Source organism: Bactrocera oleae, chromosome 3 (assembly GCF_042242935.1).
Source record: "Bactrocera oleae isolate idBacOlea1 chromosome 3, idBacOlea1, whole genome shotgun sequence".
NCBI classification, from domain to species: Eukaryota; Metazoa; Arthropoda; class Insecta; order Diptera; family Tephritidae; genus Bactrocera; species Bactrocera oleae.
In genome coordinates, this window is record NC_091537.1 from 12,518,395 (window position 1) to 12,535,828 (window position 17,434).

General features: G+C 31.9%; 1 protein-coding gene across 3 annotated transcripts in view; it reads right to left on the bottom strand.

Annotated features, from left to right (window-relative positions):
- Positions 1-17,107, bottom strand: part of Msp300 (Muscle-specific protein 300 kDa) — a 186,188-nt gene extending 169,081 nt beyond the window's left edge. The window contains exons 1-2 of one of the 3 annotated variants that reach the window (XM_070107521.1): positions 16,848-17,107; positions 11,948-13,046 (exon numbers count right to left, since the gene is read on the bottom strand). In XM_070107521.1, the coding sequence (XP_069963622.1) occupies positions 11,948-12,821 (874 nt within the window). In that variant the 5' untranslated portion in view covers positions 12,822-13,046; positions 16,848-17,107. The remainder of the gene's footprint in view (positions 1-11,947; positions 13,047-16,847) is intronic. The other 2 variants (XM_070107523.1, XM_070107524.1) reach the window with 2 other exon arrangements.
- Positions 17,108-17,434: the final 327 nt, after the last annotated feature.

The window sequence follows — 17,434 nt, forward strand, 5'->3', positions numbered from 1 at the left end:
GGATCTCCGAACATATTGTTCAGATCGGTCACTATAGTTTACAGCTGCAATTCAAACTGAACGATCAAAATCAGAATAAAGATCTATTTATTACCCTTTTATGCTATAAAAAATTAAACTTTGAAGGGTATTATATGGTATAGCGTAGCAGCCAAAGTAAACATTTTTTCTTGTTTTTTTGTTAACAACTAAGCTAACAGATCAAAAGAAAATATACACATTTGTATGTTTGCTTGATTTAAAACAAAAAATTATTTCTACTTTTTTCAGTATAACAAACCATTATAAATAATTGAATTGTATTTATAGCTTCTATCGCATTTTATAGAAATGATAGTCCTCATATGTATATAGTAGTAAGTATTGTGAACAGAAGGGGAAAGTGATTTGCATATTTAATGGCATTCATACACACATACAAATACATACATTTTTACATAGGTATATATATATATATATTAGGGTGGAGCGAAAAAAAATTTTTTTTTGGCTTAGCCTGGAGGTAAAGTCTATAGATTTAAAAAAAAATAAAATTTTTATTTCGTAAAAAAATTTTGATAAGTGTTCTAGAAACTATGGAAAGTCCTCTTTCTGGCCAATTAAAATTTATCAACCAAAAAAATTTTTTGTGATCATTATTGGAGTTTTAAAAAAAGCCTTAAATGACCACATGCTTTTCTTAAGCGTTAAAATAAAATTTGAGTCAAAAATCGTCAAATTCGGTATATTTTATATAAACGTGAAGAGTTTAAACCAAAAATTATTTTTCCTTGTCCAAAATAAATTTTAACTCGAAATTTACTTTAAAACTGAGTCGCGCCGTTAGGTGTTAAAAAAATTTTTTTTTTGTCCAAAAATTTCCTTTTTTATAATCTACAGATTTGACCCCCAGGCTAAGCAAAAAAAAAAGTTTTTCGCTCCACCCTAATATATATATGTATGTTACAAATATTTTTTAAGCCTGTTATAATATTTATTTCTGGGTTAAGGGTGGGTAAAGCCTTTATTTTTGGCAGCTGATAGCTTACATCTGTAATTTTTTTTCTTTTCCCATGGAGTATCAGACAGTGTAAGAAAACATCGAATTAGAAATAAATTCTTAGGTACGCTTTAATATTAATTAATTAATTATTAATTTTTTTTCTTTTCCCATGGAGTACCAAATAGTGTAGGAAACATCTAATTAGAAATAAATACTTAGCTACGCTTAAATATTATGAAAATTCTTAATTGTGATAATTCTCATTTTAAAGATATCGACTTCTTATACCAAAGAAGAGTATGTAATTGACATACGTCAAATGCATATCTCATAGAAATTAAAAATGCCAAATGCTTTCATGACAGCAGCAACTCTAAGGTCGGTGTATATACACGAACTAGTGTATAAAAGACTCTCTAGGCAGCACTCAAACCAACCGATCAAGGCCTAGGTAGCAAAGATAAAATTATACCACCGATCGATCAAATAGAAATTTCAAAGTATAGTTGTTTACAGGAAATAGAAGGAGAATTTAAACATATGCGTTTTACAGCACACCAATCATCACATAAATAAGGTGTATTCGATAAGCTCTGAATTAGTATACCCTGAACAGGGTTTAATAAGTTTTCCACGAAATTTATAACACCAAAAAAGAGGCGTCGGAGACCCTAAAAAGTATATACATATATAACTGATCAGCATGACAAACTGAGTGGATTCAGTCATGTCCGTTTGTCTGTTCCTCTGTCTGTCTGTATATACACGAACTATTCTCTCAGTTTTTAAGATATCGATCTGAAATTTTGCACACGCCTTTTTCTTCACAAGAAGCTGCTTTGTCGAAACCATCGATATCGGGGCAGTGTTGAATGGAGCTGTCATACAAACTGCTGAATCAAAATCAAAACTTTCTATGGAAAACTTCTTTATTTGAAATAATATCTTCACGGAATTTGACATACATTATTGTCCAAGACAACGCTACAATCTCCGAAGGAATTGTTTAGTTCAGATTGCTATAGCATATAGCTGCCATACAAACAGACCGATACAAATCAAGTACTTGTATAGAAAACTATTTGGCGAGATATCTTCACGAAATTTGGTACAAATTATTATTTACGGCGGTATAATATCCAAAGAAATAGTTTGGATCGGACTACTATAGCATATAGTTCCGATACAAACAGACCGATACAAATCAAGTCCTTGTATGGAAAATTTTTTTATTTGAAATATTATCTTCATAAAATTTGGCACATTTTAATGTCCAATGCAACAGATCGGACCACTATTGTATTGTATTAACTGTCATTTTAACTGACCGATCAAATTAAAATAGAGACCTCCATAAACGATGTTTTTCCTTATTAAGTAACCTTACTTCAACTTGAAGGTTGTTCATATCAACCCTAGCTATTTATGATTGTTTATAAATAACTAAAAGACTGAAGGGATTAATATAATATTAAAATAAAATTATCAATTAAAGAAGTATATGTAGCAAATTTTGGCGTTTACTTAACAAAAGGCTTGATATTCAAGGTACCTATGCAAATACCTTTTTCGCAGCAAAGCGTCTGAAGTAATTACCAGATTTAATAAAAAAGGAAGCTTTTATTTTAAAAATTGTATACTCTTACGCAATTAACATTGAGTTATTCCTACACTGCACCTGCTCATTACTTATATGTGTCTAAATATATACTTATGAATTAGCAAGTGTAATTAATAAAAAAATAAATTACTTTTGGCGTACTTTTTTAGTTTCCTTTCATTGTGTTTATTACAACGGCAAACTTTGACAAAATCCTCACTAACTGGCAATTAGCTTGCACTTACACACATATAAAAGTATGTGCAAGTAATTAGATATATACAAATATAGGTATTTATATAAATGTACATACATACATATGTATGATAAGTGCTTTTACTTATCTACCCATTATTACTCATCTATTGATACGCCTTGAGTAACCTTGACAATGAAAGGCAAATTTCGACAGGCCAAATATTTTCTTGTGCTGAAATTCATTTATATTGTACAACAGATTAGATCAGCACTCGGCACATACGAATTTCAATTGTTTGCCAATACTTTTAGTAGCATTCATATATCTTCATAGATACTTATGTACATACATCGATATATCACTGTTGCTACTTAGATATTTTGCGGCTACTATGTAAATGTGTAAATATATATATATCAATTCAAATGAGATTCTAAGTGCGTTTATAAGCAAATCCATAGCTCGGTGCACCATCTGCTGAGCCTCCCAATTGATTTATATAGTATCGCATGTGCGAAGAAGATTAGCGAAATTGAGCTACAATATTATTTAAGTGTAAATAAATAAATTATTTTCGCCAAACGACCAAGCAGTGTATGTTTAAATGGGCCAAGCGAAGGCAATAAAAATTATTTTTCTAAGCAAAACTTGTGTAAATTTGTATAGCAAAGTGTTATTTACTCTGCGTCTAGTACATACATATTTACATATATTATATTATATTGTAGTAAATTTATATTTACACAAACCAAATATATTGACGAGCATATACTTATTTTTGCAGATTGCGATATTTTTGGTAGCCAAATATAAAAATATCTCGATATTTGCATTCTTTGAATTATATATATATGTACATACATACATATAGTATATAGGTACATCTTTATTGACGTTCGCGAAAACCGGCAGCAGTGGCAAGCAATATAAACTATATCGTGCGAGTCAACTAATCAACACTTGTGCAGAGCGTTTGCGCCTCCGGCCCGGCCTCTGTGTTCGCGATTGCGTATCGATTTAATTACCACAAAATGCCGTTTAGAAGCCGAGTAGTGGCGAGTGTGAATTTAATGAATTCACTGTTATGATATAAATAAGCAAATATTTAATTTGCAATTTCACCCAATATTTTATTATTTTTATTTAACATTAGGCAATTGTGTTGGCAATTTTAGAAATTATTTTCAATCCTTTCAGCCGTTGAGAATGGCTAATAATAATTTTTTGTTGACGACATAATAGATATTTGTGTAGACATATTTACATATGTATCTCACACATACATATATGAGTTGTACATATATACCAGATGTGCTGGTGTGGCAGGCGGTGTATTTTAAAACAAAATGCGTGTATTTTTAGACATAATAGTTGGTGGCGTGTATTTGCGCCAGTGTATACGTTCAATAGCGTGAAGCTATGCGTGGGCGTGCACGTCTTCCGTTGGCAATAAATTGTTGTTATTTTTGTGAATACGTATTTTTTTCAAGGATCGGAAGATTTGTGCGAAAGTTATAACAATTTCATTTTTTTTTCACATTTGTTTTTGTTTTCATTTTTATTTTTTTTTTCACATTAATTTCTCAACATCAAAGTCTTTGTTGTCTAGGTCAAATTTTGTCGTTTAATTAATGAACATATGCATTAAGCGTGATACTTTAGCGTTGCGTGTGTTTAATAAAAAGTATCAAAACAAATAATACTTATTAATTATAATTATTTTTTACTCGTAATTTTTAGTCTAATCGATTTTTTTTAATTTTTTTTTTATAAAATACTTTAAATAATTTATTTTATAGTAAAATACAGATTTTTAGTTGAAAATATATGAAAAAAGTTTTTTTACACGTTCCACTGAATTTTTGAAGTTTTACTGAACACTAGTAGTACAGTGGCAGTCAAACTTTTAAAGAGTTGCATGGATTTCACGGCTTCAAAAAATCGATTTTTTTTATTGTCTTATTTAATTCTATAACATCTCTAGAAAATTGTCTCAAACGCTCAAGTTGCTCCAAGTAATAGTTTTGGAGATACAGCCTTAAAAATTTGTGCGCTCGAGTTCGGGTATATAGTCACTTAAGAAATTAAACGCGTTTTTCTCGAAACTGTGTTTTCAAAGTCTGTTGTCAAGATTTTCCAACCGATCTTAATGAAATTTTACACAGGTCTACGGGAAATAATTTACAAGGTCTTGTTCTAAAAAAACAACGTCGAGAAATTTTCAACAAAATTTGCGTTTTTTTGTAAAAACGGCTGCCAAAAATACAATTTTTACTTTATTTGATTTTTCTCTGTCTAATCCCTAGTTAGTGGTCTTAGTAAAAACACGTATATTTATTTTTACTTCATATGATCCTGTAAGAAGTTCTGCTGTCAACGCGTAGGCACCTTTTCCCGAGGGATTGCCGGAAATGACGTCGTAATGGCCGAGTTTTGAATATTTTCTATTAAAAATTTCATAAGATTTTTGTAAAATATCTATCGTTGGAATAATAAATAGTTTGAATAAAATATTTCATTTTTTATATAAAACAATTATTGAAAATATAGCGTTTTTTGCTCGAGGAAACCCATGTAACCCCTAAATCCCCTAAAGATCAAGTGAAGATTAAGGGATTATATCCACTTTGTAAGAATTTTTTAATTTAGTGTAAACTTTAAACGCGTTTTTCTCGAAATGCTGTTTTCAGAGTGGATGAAGAAAAGTTGTCCGAAACAGCTGGATCGATTAGTTTGAAACTTTCACAGTACCTTTTAAGAAATTATTCAGGTGATTATCGAATAAATAAGATTTTTAACAATAATTTTGAGTTTTTAAGCCACCCTGTAGGGTAACTTTTTTCACAAAAAACAAGTTTTTTGAGAAACCGTAATTTTGCCAGCAAGCACCCAAACAGCAAACATGTGGATCTCATTGAATATGGCTGATTTCTTACAGAACATACGAGTATCGATCAATCTGTGAGGTCTAGTATTGATATTCGGGAAGAATGTTTTTGACATATATGACAGCATATGCCACCTTTTATCTTTGCAAATTGCGAGAGTATAAAATGTTTGATTACACCCGAACATGACACTTCCTTACTTGTTGATGTCATATTTTTATTTCGACTTCTAATTTCAACGACTTTATAAACATTGTACTACAAAGTATGCTGATATGATATTTTTCAATTCGAATCAATACAAAAACAAAAGAATATAATAAATAAATTTTTCATGTGCAAACACCTTTTGCACCAGATTACATTTGCATATTTGTCTAACAACAATTGAGCTCATTATTTAATTTTAAAGTGCAATTGCCAATTTTCAAAACATTTCAAAAAAATTGTAATTTGAAAAGCGTGTAAGTCTTATCTAAATCCGTTGTACATAATTTATGTATGGATATATGTGCATATGTGTATATTTACGGTTTTAACCCTAATTTAACGTAAGTTATTTAATTCCCTTTGTTCTTTGTTTAAACTAAAATAAATGTTGATTTAATAAACTTATTTGTGTAATATTTGTGTTTTATTTGACAATATTTTGCGACATAAGAAAGAAGGCATGACATAATGTCGCAATTGTACTTAAATGCTTTGGCATACAAATGAATTTTTGTGAAAATTTGGCAGGGATCAAAATTGCATCATTACCTAGCGCCTGTGAATAACAAAAAGTTCGCATAAAAGCAACAGCATTTATACATACACACGTATTGATACTCGTAAGTACTTCCTATGCATTAAGTATTGGTGAACGCGTACTTACACGAGTATTGTCTATTCGTCAGCAATTTTAATGGGCAAAAACCAGCTGAATGTCAGCGCTGAATGCAAATCACCAATGACGATAAAACAATTCGTTTAAATAACGCTTATAAATGCATATACTACATACACACTAGTGGCACACACCTACAAATTACTGTTATCGCAATGTAAATCTTTATTTACTATATGGCAACTATAAATTTCGCTCCCAACCAACGGTGGGGAACTGAGCATCCGAAATTCATTGAAAACAAAATTACTGTGCGCAATTATACACTGTAGTTCAACTTAAAAAATACTTGAATTTACATATGTGAAAAGTGTGTAAGAGAAATAAAAACCAACAATTGACAGTGCATAAATAGTTCGCAAACAATTGCAACTTTTCACCGTGTTCATACCCAAAGGCTTCTTCCACTTTGACAGTTAATTGACGGCACATGCTCATCGCATATTGTTCGATTGATTTCTGGTCAACAATGGATAAGCATTGAGTTCACCCAAAAGGCACCGTTATACCTATACAATATATGTACATACAAATGTGCAATACATTTTGCTTTTTCGCAAATTCATTTGTTTTTCTGCAGCGATGAGCGCATTTGTCTATGAATGGCGAGGATATTGGCGGTTGGTGGCAGCGGAGGAGTGCTGAGGCAGGATAGACGTGGCGTGTGTTCATGGCCGATGATTAACAAACGGAATGAGATCATTATTTTGAAATTAAAAATTTTCAATTTTGCAAATGTTAAAAAAATCGTATTTATTGAAAGCTGTGCGTTAACAAATAGGTGTATATGTATGTATGTAAGTATTTTTAAAATATTTATTTTTGCAAATAAAGTGATTTTCGGAATTTTAATTGAGCGGCTGACTTAATATCTGCTGACATAAGTCATTAAAAATATTTGCTTATACCCAGCGATGCAAGATTGATTTCAAAAATAGCAGCAAATATATATTTATAAATACGTAATACATTAAAAATAATTGTTTTGAAGAATTTGCAGCCTAAAGGTTAGTGGGCTTATTAGAAACAGGTTTGCGAATTTATTGATTGAAAATTTTTATTTATTAAAAATCAATTTATCCATTTTTCAAATTTTGAATTAAAAATTAAAAAAAATATTGATTATTATTATTATAGATAGCGGTTAAAGAACAGTTCAATATTTTAATTTTTGAAAACTTTATTATCAAAAATCAATTTTTCAATTTTCCGAATTCTAAGTTAAAAATTAGAAAGTTCCTTTATTAATCCGGAAATTTGAATAAAAAATGGGATATAAAATTTTTCTATACGAAAGTCGGCATTAAAAATTGATTTTTAATCCCAAAATCGTAATTAGAATTAAAAATAATTTTTTTTATTTAAAAATTGAAGTAACAAATAAAGAAAGTTATTTTACAAATCGAAAATTGAAATAATAAGAGATGAAAAAGAAATGATTTACATATGAATATTCAGCTGAAACTAATCCGATTTTCAATCCATTATTTGGTATGAGAAATTTAAAAATTTTATTAATTCAATTATATTTTCAATGTATTATTAGCTATCCTGTTTAAAAATAGGTTTTCTGGATATACTTAGTCAAAAGGTAAGCCCTAGAATTAGAAATATAACCCATGTTGGCTTCATAAAAAAACGAAAACAATTTTTTTTTTTAATTCGAAAGCAAAAATATTTAATTTTTCAAAAATTGGATTTAAAAATTGGAAGTTAAATTTTAATATCACAAATAAAAGTAAAAATTGAAAAACTGTTTTCATATTTGAATTTATATATAGTAACAAATAAAAAGTTTTGTGTGGTCCCTTTTTCCAATTCCTGAGCAAATTTACCATAGTAATGTACATAATTTTTTACATCAGAAAGCAGAGATTTCAACAAACATAAAGCTTTTTTTAAAAATCTAAAATTTTCACGTGAGAACTTTTGATTGAAAATTAGGGTTTTTTCGATTTTAGGTTGAAATAAGGATTCCTCCTTAATAATTTAAATTAAAACAAACCGTTTTTTTGGGACATATAAAGGTAAGTTTTCTCCAAATTTTGTCAAAGAATTTTATTTTTGTACGAACTAAAAATGTAAACGCAAAACCTTTAATATTTCAATTTTTCACATAAATTTTGAGGTTGTGTGAAAATAGTGTTAATACAAAAGTTGTAGATATTTTTATTTCCTACAACTTTGCAACGTTTTTAACCCTTTAAAATGCAACCACGCCGGTCCCCTTCCTCTTCCTGGCCTCATCTTGCCCGTAAATTATTTGTCTTTCATTTTTGTTATTTTACCTTTCGTTTCCAATGGGTTTCAAACTACTATGTTTTTTTTTTTTGTTTGCAAAAATTATCTAATTTGATTTAATGTAAAAAAATATTTAACGGCCCCAACAAAAAAATATTCAAACTCAACTGCACATTTCGGGCACTAGAAAAATTCAATTTTTTTTTTATTTTTTATGTTCAAAGTTATTATTTTGCCATTTTTTTATGGTTTATGCTTTTAAAAATATATTAAGCCCAATTAAAAAAAATAATTAAGAAACAAATAAAATATTTAACAAAAATTAAAAAATTTATAAATAAATTAATTTTCTAGATTTCAGACTGCTTTTGTATAGGGAATTAATTTTTTACATTGAAAGATGTATTTTTAAAAAAAAAATATTTTATTTATAATAAAAATTGCAATAAAATATTTTACCCAAAATGTATGACATTCAACCAAATTATTGTATTTTTCATTTTTTTTCAATAATTTCACATGTAGTTGTTAAGTGCCTAAAACATGATCGTAATGACTTACGAATGCCACCGCCAAATGGCGCTTTTTAACATTTTTGGCAGCGAGCCGAAAACTTTCGATACATTCTTACAGAACCGCAACAATACATGCATACAAATAAATTTACAATATTAACTTGTGTGTGTGTGTGTGTGCATTCATTCAGACGACAAATACAACCGACAACCTGGTGAATGTCTGGTGTGTGGTCGGCAGGCGGGTGTTTCGTTCGTCTGGGTCAAGTGCGAACACTTCACTGTAAATTGGCTAAATTCTCAGCTAAGTGAAATTAGTCGAAAGTAAAAGATATATACAATGTATGTACGCTCTTTTATTTACTTTTCTTTCGATTATTCTCTTATTCGCTTAAAATGTGCAATGTAACGCATTAACTATGCGTGAAAAATGGCGTCGTTTAATTTTAAAAAGCACTAATTTTAACTAAGTAAATAAGAGAATAATTGCTAATGAATCATTTAAACTGAATCGATTGTAAAAACTCGCAATCAGCCATGAAACGTTTAGAAAATTTGCCAAAATAGTTTTGAATTGACTAATGTGTGAGCATACTACGTATAAGACAATATTCTATGGTTTTCAAAAACATTTTTAAAATGCTATGAAGCATAAAAAAATCACTGAGAATTTATTTTATAAAATATTTTAAATAACATCAACAAAAAAAACTTTTGATAAATGTGCTGCTCAATTTTGGAAAGAAAAATTTTAGAAGTGAATTCAAAATAATCATCCTTTAAATGAAAGTAGAAACAAATATTTAAATATATATACTCTGAACTGGATATATTAGGTATGCTAAGAAGTTTTTAACACCTAGAGGTAAACGTCGAATACCCTATAAAGTACTTTGATTAAAAAGTAAAGTGAGATTGGCATTTAAAACTCGCGGGCCTAAGGAAGTCAGCTACATTTTTTTTCTAGGTCAGTAGGACTGTCTATAACAATTGCCAAGCGTTTGAATGTCGAAAAGTTTAATTATCTGCGAGTTACACGTGTTTTTTGTAAACAATTAAAAGCGAATTTCTCGATTTTCACATGGTGGATTTTGTTGAGCAAAGAACTTGCTTCAAATTTTGTTTACGGAAAGAATATTACTGTGCAAACACGTTGGAATTTTAGCGAAAGGCCTTTGCTGATCAAATAATGACACAAAAAAACGTTTATAAGTGGTACAACAACGAATTCAAAGTGGGCTGAGAAGATGAACCGCGCTCTGGACGACCATCTACCTCTACCGACTAGGGCCACATGCAAAAAATCTAAGATTTGGTGCTTGAAAATCATCGATTCAAAATTAGAAACCTCGTTGTTAATGTTGGAATATCACTTAGCTCAGCCCAAACCATTTTGAAAATTGTTTTGTGTCTCAAACGCGTCAAGACTCGTATTTCAATTTTTAATATTTTTAAAAAATACGAGAAGATAAAAAAAATGTTAAAAAAATCTTTTTTTTTCAAACAGTCGCCATTCTGTCAAACATTTTTTTTTTTACTAATCGCTAGTTCATAAAATTGCGACGTCATTGCAGATTGATAATCTTTTTTTCACTTCAGATGACTAGAAGGGTTGAAATCATGGGTATGCTCATGCTCCAATTTTTTTAGACCCCTTTTTTTTGAGACCCACTTCATTAGCTGCCAGTTGATAACTGATAAAAAAAATCGATAGTAAAAATATTGATTGCCTTTTTTTACGACACTTTAAAAATTATCTAAAATTCATGTCTCTAGACTAGAATACCCCTTAAGCAGATAGAAACCGAATCGAAGAAAGTCCTGAAAGCTATACCGAAAAAAAATATTCCAAATGTTTCGAGCACTGGGAAAAACCTTGAAAAAATTGCATTTTATCGGACCGGAATTACTTTGAAGGAAAAGAAATTGATTTGTAAGAAAAAATAAACAATTTGCATTTTATAAACAAATTCACCTTAATTTCGATCAAAATTTTAAATACAAAGTGGTAAATACATAATGTATTATATATAAAATATATAAATTAACAGCGTGGCGAGCTGAGTTTAGGCATGCCCGTCTGTCTGTCTGTCCGTCGAAATTTACGCGAACAACTCGCTCAGTTTTCGAGATATCGATCTGAAATTTTGCACACGTTCTTATTCGCCCAACCTACTCACGTCTCGGAACCACCGAGATCGGACCACTATAACATACACACTGAACATTAAAGTCAAGTCTTTGTATGGAAAGCTTTTAATTTGGCAAGATAGCTTCATGAAATTTCGTGCAGATTATTGTCCAAGGCAACGGAACAATCTCCAGACAAACTGTTCAGATCGGATTACTATAGCATATAGCTGTCATACAAATTGGTCGATCAAAATCAAAATAAAGATCTTTTTATACATTTTATGCTAAAAAATGTGTAGGGTATTAAAGCTTCAGTGCAGCCGAAGTTAACGGTTTTTTCTTGTTTTTATATAATAATACAATTAATAAACAGTTAACAAAAATGTACTTGGAAAAGAAATTCATCAGCCACACTTATTTAAAATTTTTGGAAAAGAATTTCATCAGTCACACTTATTTAAATTTTTTTCTTTCAATTGACACACTCTGTGCACAATACTTACCTTGCAACTGCAGAATGGTCAGCTGATATTCGGCCAACTTCTCATCGACGTAATCTTGGGATTGATTCGCTATGATTTCCGCAGTTGACGGACCAAACTCCTCTTCATCATCATAAACTACATACGATTTAGGATGCGGAGGCTCCAGTGGAACACCGACATAGTCGTATTGGTTCGGTGTTGGCTGTTGTCGCGAATACTGCGACTGCCGCTGTTGTTGTTGTTGTTGCTGCTGCTGCTGTTGATAGTGATGTTGCTGCTGTTGGTGTAGATGTTGTTGTGGTGTTTCGTACGTTTGCGATAACGGTGTTTGACGATTACTATACATAAATTCCGAATTCGGTGTTTGGCAAACAATCGGCGACGGTGTCGGTGACAATTGAAAGGAACTGGTCGGCCCAACGCCATACGAATTCTGATGTTGTAATGGCACATGCGCCATGGGACGGAACGGTTTGGGACCGGTTGGCGATTGCGCCACTTTAGGCGGCAGTTGTGGCGATTGTACACCGGCTGGTTGATTGGGATAGAAAGTCGGCTGGAAAGTGGGTGGCTGATATGGCGCCGGCGAATGATTACCCGCTACTTGTTGCGGCCATTGTGGACGCGGATGCGGTATGCTATTCGTGCCGCGTGTACCACGTCCCGGTGCCGGCGACATGGCGTGCCCAAAGGGCGTGGGGCTCATCGGTGCCGGCGATTGCATGGTAGGATAACGCGGACCCGAAATTATAGGTGGCGGGCTGGGCGCAACCGGTGTCCATGGCGATGGCGGACGGTACATGAACGACGATGGCGACGGTGAGGCGGGATTATGCGCACGTGGATTCCAACCACGCGGCCCACCAAAGGGCGGTGGCGGCTGGCCAGACATATGGACGCGAGCACACGACTAAATTGAGTTTATTTTCACTTAAGGTCCGTTTGATATATTTTTGTTGTATAATTTTTTTTTGTTGGCAGCTTAATTAGTTGCTTTGGTGGGGTATTTTTTTAAATTAGGGAATTTTTTATTCTTGCAGTCAATTAAATGTTTAAATTTTGTTTCAATCCAATTGTTAAAAACTATTTAAGGAACACTTGACGGTATCATAATACACTATAAAAACGAAAAAAAAAATAGCGCCAAAATATATTAAAAAATGTGCTGTGCCAAAATTTCTCATTTAATTGACATGTTTACCTTCCTTACCTTCAAAAAGTGCGCGAAATTCGAAACTAATTATTGAAAGCGCAAACAAAATAAGAAAATATATAAATGACAGCAGCTGTTAGTCGCAAAAAAATACATAATTTTCTGATAATTATACTGCCAAAGTCATATATACTGCCCTAGAAAGTGCTAACAACTTGTCACATTTTCGCAAAAACACAAAAACAACTCACTAACCCACTAATCTAATGGAGTACGCAGTAAGTGCCGCAAAGTACAACAACAATGTAGTACAATCTTCCTGGCGAACGCACGATATTTTCTCAAATCACAAATATAGTTTGTACCCAAAGTTGATTAAAAATGGCGCTGACGACATTTTGAAAGCGAAAGCATTTACTCTGTGTGAAAACACATTTATCAGCGCTTTATGAGTGGTGGATGGCATGATGTGATCTCGGTACAGATGTATGTATGCGAGCGGGAATTTTCACATATTGGCGCATGTTTGCGTGGTCCAAATACAAGAAAACATCTTGATATATGTATTGTACATTTTAGAAAAATTACTTTTGTATGCTGGCAGCATTGACAGTTTTTAGACATTTTCCTTGTTAATTTATTATTTAGAAACGCTTAAGCACATCATTATTCATAAACGAAAACTTTAGTTTATTGTTGGGGATTAAGTAGTTGCTTTTAGCGCAAACAAAAGTATTACAGTTGTTTTTGTTTACAGACCTTGGCAGTTGGCGTGCATAATCTTAGAATATATGCAGTGTTACATTTTGTCTAGATTTCAACTAAATGATCTTGAAACGGATACGGAAGTTGTAATTTTAAAATGGCTGTTCTTACTAATAAACGGCTCTAAAGAAAATTTTGTTGGAATATTTTGGTTGAATATACATACATATGTACTATAAATAATAAATTTGACTTTGTAATTATTTAAACAGTTCCACATATTTAATGTGGCGTAAGATTTGCTCTAGAAAAAAAAAGTCTTTGCATATCGCCGAGCCGGTAAGACCATTTAAAATAGCATAGGAGATTCATAATCTCCAATTACTTATAAAAAGGACATTTTGATATTTCTGTCGAAAGTCTACCATAATATGAAACCAATAAACTAGATAGATATGTAGGCACCTCTTCCATTTTTATAACCTGAACAGGGTATATTATATTAAGTTTGCCACGAAGTATGCAACATCCAGTAGTAAACGTCGAAGACATTATAAATTATGTATATAAATGATCAGCGTGACGAGCTGAGTTGATTTAGCCATGACCGTCTGTCTGTCTGTATATGTGCGAACTAGTATCTCAGTTTTTGAGATATCGATCCGAAATTTTGCGTACGCCATTTTCTCCTCTCATTTGTCTGAGCCGCCGATATCGTACCTACATAAATATAGGTATATGGGAGCTACCACACAAACTGAAGGATCGAAATCAAGTACTTGTATGGGAAACCTTTTTATTTGACAAGATAACTTCACAAAATTTTGTATAGATTATTTTCCAAGACAACGCTACAAGCTCCGGAGAAATTGTTTAGATCGGAACACTATAGCATATAACTGCCATACAAACTGAACGATCGGAATCAAGTGTTTGTATGGAATCTTTTGTATTTGTGAAGGGTAAGCGTTGGTGTAACCAACCAAGTAGTTAACGTTTTTTCTTGTTTTTTCTCCCCACAATCATTATGGGCGAAGAAGTTCTAAGGCAATATGCATTTGCCTACATAAAAATCGTTTTCAAATGTTTAGTAAATATGTGTTAATATATATATATATACGAGTATATATATCCACCATCCTTATAATGAACATATGTTGTGTGCTACAACTCATTTCAAAATCAAATTTCTAGATATTGTTCTAATTAAAGCACCGAGCAAACGCATGTTTCCTGTGGAGAACTCTTTTATTTTTGTTTATACGAACATTTATACACTATAAAGTGATGCACACTGTAGTGAATTTATGCAAAAAAGCAATACTTAAGGAGCTGTGTAAAAAAACCGCAAAGAGTTAATAATCGAAACCAAAAAAAAATAATAATAACTAATACACTGTGAAAAAAAGTTTTATGCTTAACAACTCAAACTATAGAAACTACAATAAAATTCAAAATGGTACAATATAGTATATACTGGTCATAGGTCGGTTATCCATAACATGTTCAATGTCATTTAGATTCGATTTAGATATTTTTTTAAATCAGTTGTAAAGCAAAAATAATGCTTTAATATTTAGAGTTTAAGAGTTTCACAATTTAGATTAAAAAAATCGACAGATTTTTTAAATTATGTAAATAGTTCTTTACAATAACGAAAAATCCATTATGTAGTAAGTCTGAGACAACCGCTGAAAGTATTAGTAATTTTACATATCACACCATATGCAGATTTGATAAGTTATCTGCTTACTTCGGCAGTTCAATGAATGCATATTTTGTCGGGATCTTTTAAGAAATATAAATATTCGAACTTAAAAAAAAAATTACAAAAAAAAAAGTAAAAATAAAATAAACAAATTAATGATCTGTTCTATGGACTAAAATATGTCAAATTCTTCTACAAATTTCGGCAGGAATTTTTTTATTGCTAAAAACGCCTGCCACACCAAAATCCAACCATTTCTTTATAATATCAAAAAAACTAACAAAAAAATTTACAATAGAAACTGGAGAAGAAGCTGCAGCTCTGCCAAAGTGCAGACGACATATTCTTATTATTAATACTGAATTCAAAGTTTAAAAGATTAAGTTGTTTGCTGTTCAAATAAAGTGTCATTTTAACTGTTAATTATTTACTGTCACAACTTTTAAAATTATTATGAAATTATTAACAGCACTTTTTTACTGAACGAATAATTTGCAGTGTAGTCACTTATACTTCGGCCATGGCAAGGTTGTGCGGCGCTATGGGCTAGCCAACCGCACGCAGCCACATATACACACAGACATACACAGCTGCAGCAATGGCCATAATCACACACATAGCCATCGCCAACAGTAGCATCCAAGTCATCAGCAAAATCAACAGCAACAACAATAGCAAGAACAGTTCCCATTCTCACTGCCACAGCACACTTTGTGGCCAATTCGTTAAATAAAATGAAGTAAAAGAAAAATTAGGAAAATTATTTCGTATTTCAAAAATAGAAATGAACTCAGTTCGTTAAACTTGTTCAACCGAATTTCTGCTGCGTGTTCTACTGTCGCTGCCTGTTAGTGCTGGCGCTGGTGCTCGCGCTTTTGTTGTTGCTATTGCTATTGCTGTGGGTGATATTACTGCAACTGATGGAACACTTTTACTGACAGTGACCACACTCAATTACACATTTCCACCGACCGATTTTTGATTTTCACTTTAGTTTTGAATAGTTTCACTACTACAAATACACACATATACACATACTTGTATACGTGTACATAAGTACATATGTGTTTTATGATTTTTATGTACTCAAATGTAATAATTACAAATACTGCCACTCAATTTAGTCTTTCGTTTGCTTTTTTAACACATTTCTACACTGTTCGATAAATTTGTGTGTGCTTAATTTTTAATAAAAATCTGCGTTTAACGCTCAGCAAAAATTATATATGTATATATGTGTGCATTTTCGCTTGTTATGTAACTTTGCTAAATATTTCCGGTAAGCATAGAGGCGTTGGATTTCGCGATTTTCAGATTTTTTTTAATTATGACTAGATTAGCGCGTTACTAACCATAAATTCTGGACACGTTAGGATCCAAAAAAACACAAATTAGCCGTACACTTGAAGGTACACAAATGTAAAACGATGCGGTTTTCCCCCGATTGAATTGTCAAACAGTAAAACTATTTAATTCAAAGTGCCGCGACGCATATACTATATATGTATATGTAGTATATATAAATTAAATAAATAAAACTTATTTTAGATGAGAAACGGAAAATCTTCTGAGGAAGAAACCGAGAACAACACTCGACGAGTACGAAACACCAACTGAAAGAATTTTCCACTTGCAATAACGATGGCTGCCAAGAGTTCCCAATGCGGACAATATGTACCGTTAATAGTGCTGTAAGTGTATGGATGTGAATGATGCTGATGCTGATTCGAAGGCGATATGTGTTCTTGCTCTGATTTGTTGAGTTGTGTTGGTGAATCGCGCATGCCCCAATACCTAGGATATGCTCACCAAAATGTGCATGTGTAGATATTATGAAGACGACGCGACGACAACTAGTGCCGCGTGTGATCGTGTCAGTCAGGAAAATGTATGCGTTTGCCGGCAAAGAGAAGAGCGCAATAAATTTATTCAGTTTGAA